This window comes from Capsicum annuum, chromosome 5 (assembly GCF_002878395.1).
Source record: "Capsicum annuum cultivar UCD-10X-F1 chromosome 5, UCD10Xv1.1, whole genome shotgun sequence".
NCBI lineage: Eukaryota > Viridiplantae > Streptophyta > Magnoliopsida > Solanales > Solanaceae > Capsicum > Capsicum annuum.
Genome location: NC_061115.1, coordinates 125875614 through 125883405, shown reverse-complemented (window position 1 = coordinate 125883405; position 7792 = coordinate 125875614). Strand labels below are relative to the sequence as shown.

General features: G+C 30.9%; 1 protein-coding gene across 1 annotated transcript; it reads left to right on the top strand.

The window, feature by feature from the left end:
* Positions 1 to 390: 390 nt before the first annotated feature.
* On the top strand, positions 391 to 6567 carry LOC107870613 (MADS-box protein 04g005320). The gene is given in 9 exon segments (XM_016717192.2): positions 391 to 805; positions 2228 to 2306; positions 2520 to 2581; positions 3010 to 3109; positions 4450 to 4491; positions 4586 to 4627; positions 5169 to 5181; positions 5184 to 5271; positions 6135 to 6567. Coding segments are annotated over 9 exon segments (690 nt in total). The 5' UTR covers positions 391 to 620; the 3' UTR covers positions 6214 to 6567.
* Positions 6568 to 7792: the final 1225 nt, after the last annotated feature.

Below are 7792 nucleotides of genomic sequence, written 5' to 3'. Positions count from 1 at the left end.
TCCAACCACCATCACTGGACACCTTATGAGTTGGGTTACTTGACTCGTACCCACATCATGTGACTCGTATGATGAGTCATTACAAGACCAGTGTTAGAAAATTTTCAAGGGCCAAAACTCAGGGTGTTTCAAAAGGTAATTTTTTTTTGGAGAAAAAATTAGGGGAAAAATAAAATGGTTTGAAGTCTAAAAGGCCAAATATTACTACTCGTTTGGTCCAAAGCAGGAAAGCATATCACTTATATTGTTATATATAGAGAGACAAGGAGCACAACCAGAAGAAATAACGAAAGGATTTTGCAGTATTACCAAATATGCATTATTTACAAGGTCTAAAGTGATATTTATGTAAGTCTGTATATAAAAAAATTATAGATACAATGTTGTAATATGAGGAAACCCAAGACCCCATGACCCCACGTAGCTATTTATTGCCCTATCAACAAAAAAGACAGACAGAAAGAAAGAAGAAAGCAAGAAGAACCAAAGCCTTAACTGCACTATCTATATCCTACATAGGCTTCTAACTGTGAAAAAAAAAAAAAGATAAACACACACACTTGTTATTGAAAATTTTGAGATTTGAAAGAGTACTTTTTTTAAATTTTACAGATATTATAATGGGAAGAGGGAAGGTAGAATTGAAGAGAATAGAAAACAAGATAAACAGGCAAGTGACCTTTGCAAAGAGAAGAAATGGACTGCTCAAAAAGGCCTATGAGCTTTCTGTTCTTTGTGAAGCTCAAGTTGCTCTTATCATTTTCTCTAACCGTGGCAAGCTCTTTGAATTCTGCAGCACCTCTAGGTATGTTTTACTCTCCATGTCGCTCCATTTAAGCTCAACAAAAATAAAAGATTATTGAACAGGTCTGAAATTAAGAGAAAGTACTACTATGTATCATGTTCAAGTGCGTTATGTTTTTAAAAAAAAAAAAAAAAAAAAATGTTCTTGGTTTTATTGGTTGTTGAATATTGATGTTAGATCTGAGTCAGAATAGAGCTTTTAGTACTGGGAGTGTCTGTTAGCTGACTAAGAGTAAATAATCAATTTTTCATTTGATCAGATCTAGGTTTTATTTTACATTAAAATTGTTAAACAAAGTTCATTTATGATCCAACTTTGGTTATGATTAATTGATGTTCGACTACCTCATTTTTCTCTCTCTCTTTTTTTTTTAAACTTTATATGCTCTTCAAGTACAGACACAAAAGAAAAGTCTTATAATCTGAATGGAATTAAAGCTGCTTGAATTTCATATCTTAGTTTTGGAAAACCACAAAAAACTTGAAAAAGAATTTGATTTGAGTATATATGGCGACAAATAACACTTAACTAATTCATATCATGCATATGAAAAGTGGCTCAATGTTCTAAAGTAACATGAATATATACATATATCCACTTTCTCACACAACATATCTAATTTATCCTAACAAATACATCGGTCACTTTTTCATTTAAGCTCAACTTATAGACAAAATTTTCATGTTGTAAATTGGAGATGATTTAAAAATGGATTTATTATATGATCACTTAATTAATACTATTCTTCAAAAGTTATTTTCTTAGTTAAATAAAATTGAACTTAAAAAAGTGACTCTTTATAATAATAACATTAATTAAGTGACCATTTGTTTTCTTAAAGGTAGAGATTTGTCTTTCATGATCTAATTTTGACACAAATGCTCTTGAACTGATAAATTGGTGTCATATAAAGATGCACTAGTACTTCTTTCTGCATCCACTTCTTATTCCAATTCATTTCTTGTATACTTCTTCTGACCCGATTGAGGTGGCAGATTTTGAATTTCTAAGTGTCATTTTAAAAAAAAAAAAAAATCATTGTGAATTTGGACATATTTAAAAACTATTTAAAAAATATTATAAATCATAATAATTGACAATTTAAAGAAGATATATAAAAAAAATCATGATCAAATTAAAGGACCTAATGGAAATACTATTGTTTATGTGTTTAAGTTGTATGCATTGACGATATAATTTTTTTTCACTATAAAGTTAGTTATTAGATAATTATTAGTAAAATCTATCGATGCATTAACTTTTTCTTTGTTGTAGTTTATTATGTAGGTTTTATTACTTGTAACATGATTAAAAAATTGTCAATAATCAAACCTGGTCTAAGAGTAAATAAAGCATCCTTTTATAAGTTCAAGATGTCTCTAAATCAAAGTGTCAATGTTCTGCAACTTGCAATTTATCTAGTATGTCCGAGATACTAGAGAGATACCATAGATGCAGTTATGGTGATCTTGAAGCTGGCTTGTCTTCAAAGGATTCACAGGTTCATCCTTCATCTTCCTCAGAATATATGGTAATTTATTTTGCATTTTATAAATTGTATATACCGAGAATGTAAATAATTATTACAATATCAATGTAATCTAACCTCTAATTTAACAGGTTGTTTGCCTTATTTTCTTGGTAAATAATTAGTTGATAACTAATGCCAAGCAGCCTATGTACAGTGTGACTGAGTAGTGTTATTATGTAACAGAATAGCTACCAGGAGTATATAAAGCTGAAAGCAAGAGTTGAAGTGCTACAACAATCTCAAAGGTGATACATTATATTATATGCTTGAGTGTATATGATAATCCAAGGGAGGAATAGCCTGTAGAAGACACTCCTACTTGTCCCATTTTGACAAGCCGTCCCTTTTATTCCGTGGGTTTCATCTAAAGACCTGAAACTGTTTAAAACTAGTATATATTATTTCGAATATATTGGAGGTGTTCAAAATACTAATTTTGAGCAGGTTCAGGGGTTTAGATATGATGCTGTGAAATAAAAGGTTGGCTTGTTAAAACGGGAAAAGTATGTGTCTGTCAGGCTATTCAGCCTAATTGAAATTAATAAATTAATGCTTCGTCCTCTCCATTAACTTTTCTTTTTCATTAATTTACAATGCTATGATCTTCTAGTCTCCTATATATTACTCAAATACTTAATTAACATCGAACGTACTTCTTCCTAATCTCTGTTAGGCATATACTTGGAGAGGACCTGGGACAATTAAACAAAAAAGATCTGGCACTGCTTGAGCGTCAGCTGGATTCATCTTTGAGGCAAATAAGGTCAAAAAGGGTATGTTCTATGCAACAAATTATTGGTTATTATTAGTTATTTGTCAATTTTATATGCAACAGATCATAGTAGTATCTTATAGAGTGTTACTCTTGGAAATAGAACTTGTGACATTAAAATAATTTTTGAATTCTCTTATCGGTACGCTAAAATCTTTCCCCATGTCAAGGATATTCGGCCGATATATAACCAAAAAAAAAAAAAAAAAAACACTTGTGTTTGCCCTATTTGGAGCAATATATATGATTTTTTATAAAAGGAATTCAGTTGAAACGTTGAATTACCTTAGCTCTACTTAGTTTGCTCCATCCTGAATAGCATTAATTTGGATTTTCTTAGTCAGGGTCAAATCAATGCCGAGTACATAAACGTAATAATTACATTTAGCACGATTTATTCGACCGGTGTATAAGTTGTTGATAACTTGGCGATTACTTAGAACTTCATATACTGACCAATTGATCGCGATCTTACCTTCTCTTTTTCACTAACATCTATTGATACTAGGAGTATGCAAAAATCGAACCGACCGATAAATCGAACCGATAAAATGTTATTGGGTTATTGGTATTGGGTTATTAGGTTAACGGTTTTTATGGGTTTTATAAAAAAAATTATTGGGTAAACGGTTCGGTTTCGATTTTAGCTTATTGGGTTATTGGTTAAACCGATAACCCAATAAGGATACACTACAGTATTGTTTTATCCCTATATATGTTATATATATAAATATCTCTCTATCTATCTACCTATCTATATTTATTATATGCACTACTTATTCATAATTCAGTGATTCACAAAGTATTAAACTATTCAGGGCAACAAAAGCACAATATAAAGCTCGGCTATTATCGTATTGAAAAGCTTGAAGCATTTATAGCTTCCAACAATTAGCATTTAATTTTTTTTCTAACTAACATTCAGTTCAAGTTTGAAGATTCTTGTAAACTAAAATGCATTGCGTAGGATTTTGGCGGTAACTAAGATTACGTTTTTTATGTTAGTTGTTACTATTTCTATTTTATAAGTATTTTCTTATTGGTTAAACCGAAAACCAAACCTTTAAGAACCAAAAATCGATAAACCGAAACCGATAAGAAAATATCTTATTAGTTGGTTATTGGTTTACATATTTAAAAACCAAAAATCGATAAACCAAACTAATAACACATAAAATCGAACCGAACCGACCGATGCACACCCTAATTTATACCCTTATAAAAAAAAAGGATAAATAGTTGTTTGAATGATTTGCTAACTGTGGATTATATCAAAAGTTATTTTTAACTAGTGGATTATATCAAAAGTTATTTTTAACTAACTCCTTGAACATGTTTCAGACACAAAACATGCTTGATCAACTTACTGACCTTCAACAAAAGGTATGTATTTTATAATCCTTAAGTAGGCAATTGAGTACATTGCTCAACTATTCATGTGACACTATTGTATGTGTTCTTTTTGCTTTTTCTATAGGAACAATCTCTTCTTGAAATCAACAGATCCTTAAAGTTAAAGGTACAAATCTCTTGAATAAGATTTCCACTAATTTTTCAACTAGAAAATATGGACAAATCCAGAAAGCTCCCAATTTGGACCTTTTAATATCATATGCTTTTTTCCCCTCCCCTTATATCCATTAAATTGTGGGATAATATATACACTTAATCTTTGTTTTAGGTTATCTGACTCATTTGTTCTCCATTTCATCTGAAATGAATTGCTTATTAGACTTATTTTACATATTAATGTGTGGCATCTTTCGAATTTTGAAATTCAAATAAGTTTTTCTTTGACATCATTTTTTTTATATCATTTTTTCATATATATTTTAAATTTGCTGAACTTACAATTATTATGACTTATATTAATTTTTAGGTAGTTTCCAAATATGTAAATTTCATTTAAAGAAATTAAAAATTCTATATCTAAATTTATGATCAAAATTAAAAAACTTGACTCTCGGAATCGAAAACGCCACATATATTCTAAAAAGAATTGAATAGAGGAAGGTGGCACTCTTCTCTCCATTCGATAGACAGTTGTTTCCTTATGGCAGTTGGAAGAAAACTCTTTAGATATATGCAGTTGAGACACCAACCTGTACAGTCAGGCGGGTTCTTTCAGCCTCTACAGTGCAATAATAATACAGTCCCAAACAGGTGATTTTTTTAATTTTTGGAAGGAGAGCCTTAGAGTAATTGGTACAGGTATTGTCATGTGACCTTAAGGTCATGGGTTCAAGCCTTGGAAACAGTCTCTAACAGAAATGCAAGATAAGACTGCATATAATACACTCTTGTGATGGAATTCTTCCCAAATTCTACGCATAGCGGGAGCTTTAGTGCACTTTTTCTTTTTTTTCCCTTTCAAATAGCACATATCTTGCAACATTCCTAATTGATTTTGAGTCACTTTGTAAGTCCAAAGTTGAATTTGGGATAAGTTGAAATTTTGAGGTTCAAATTTTTAAACTGTTACAATGAATTCGGATATAGAAGCTTTAAGTTTTTTTATTTTTAAGTAAAATTTAAATATTTGAAATCATATAAAAAGAATTATAAATCATAATAATTAACAACTTAAAATGTTTAAAGACATAACAAAAACTTGGTCAAAGAAAAACTTAGTTCTCTCGAAATTTCAACAGTGTCACATAATTGAAACGAAAGGTGTACATTCTTATTCCCTCCATCTCAATTTATGTGACACACTTCCTTTATAATCAATCTAAAAAACAATGACATATTTCTATATTTGAAATGTTTGTTTCAACCTTAATGTCTGTAGCTTGTTTTAGACCATAACTTCAAAAAAAAAAAGCAAAAAAAAAATCTTTAAATTATGTGTCAGAGTTAAACTATACTACATACACTGTGATGGAGGAAATATATTCAAAGTCAAAAGGGTTGAGTTGAATTGAAATACAGAATCATTCTAGATACGCCCTGTGGTGGTAACTTCATATAACATCCTTACTATTTACCCAATTTATTTCTAATTTCTGAAATCCATGTAGTTACAGGAACAATCTGGGCCCATCGAATAATATAGAACCATCAGCACAGAATGCTACTGGAATTTTACCTGGATGGATGCTTTGAAGGGGGGCGGGGGGCTTATGAAAAAAAACAAGTTCTCTTACCTTTTGCATGCAATTAAGGTGATGCAGTTTGAGACTCGAGAAAACTATTAAGTTGTATAATGTCTCTCATACATACAAGTTGAGTTTTCCCAGTTTCAAAGAATAACTAGTTTTGAATGTAATAAGTCAAAATACATCTATTTTAAGTTAAACTCACCTTCCATCCTAGCTCCTTGTTTAAGTACTTAAGTTCTTACGGAATTAACGTAAGTAGGTGCCCCTTATTTGGCCATGGTGGTTTGAACCATCCAAATGGTGGAAAGACATCTTTTTTATTACTATTTTGATTCAAGGAGTATCCATGTGAAACCACTTACACGATGTATATTTATTATTACTCCTCTCATTTCATATTATAACTTTGACCCATGTTATTTGACACGCACCTTAAATTTTTAATTATAGGTGTTATGAAATATAAAAGAAAGAACAAGAAAATATAAAGCAAGAACAAGAATAAATAGAGAGAGAAGAGGAGAGACTTCTTTATTTCTCTTAAGGGATGAGAGATTATAAGATTCTTGAGAATACAATAAATAAAACCCCTCTAGTTATAGGGGAAAATACTCCTAGTTTCTCTCTAAAAGATAGATACTTCATAGCCTAATAGATATCAAATAGATCTTGATAGATCTTATCTATATTCTTGATAGACATTCATTATAAGGTAAATACATTCATAACACTCCCCCTTGAATGTCTAATTGATATATAATGTACTTCGTTAAAACCTTACTAGAAAAACCCAGTGGAAAAAAAAAATTCAGTGAAGGAAAAAGAGTACACATCTCTAATAATATGCATATAGATTGCCTCATTAAAAACGTTACAAAGAAAACCCAGTGGGACAAAACCTCGTAAAGGAAAAAGAGTACAACGCGTATCAACTCCCCTTAATGAAAACATCCTTGAACCTTTGCATCCCAATCTTGTGCAACATCTTCTTGAAAGTTGCAATTGGAGAAGATTTGGTGAATAAATCAGTCACATTGTCACTTGAACAAATCTGTTGCATGTTAATATCATCATTCTTTTGTAATCTATGTATGTAGAAAAGCTTTGACAAAATGTGCTTCGATCTATCTCCTTTTATGAATCCTCCCTTAAGATGTGTTATGTATGTTGTATTATCTCTGTACAAGATTGTGGGTAGATTATCATATTTCACACCACATTTTTCTTGAATGAGATGTATCATGGACCCCAACCATACACATCCTCGACTTGTTTCATAAATAGCTATTATCTCAGCATGATTCGATGAAGTGACTATGATAGACTGCTTTGCATATCTCTAAGATATGATAGTACCACCACATAAGAACACATAGCCTTTTTGAGACCGAGCTTTATGCGGGTCATATAAGTACCCAACATCAGCATGACCAATAAGATCGGAACTGCAATCTTTAGAATAAAACAAGCTCATATGTTTTATCCCATTCTGATGTCTCCTAGTAGGAGCAGAAATATACCTTGCTAACAAATTGACTAAAAAGGCTATATTGGTCCTTGTAGTATTTACAAGATACATGAGT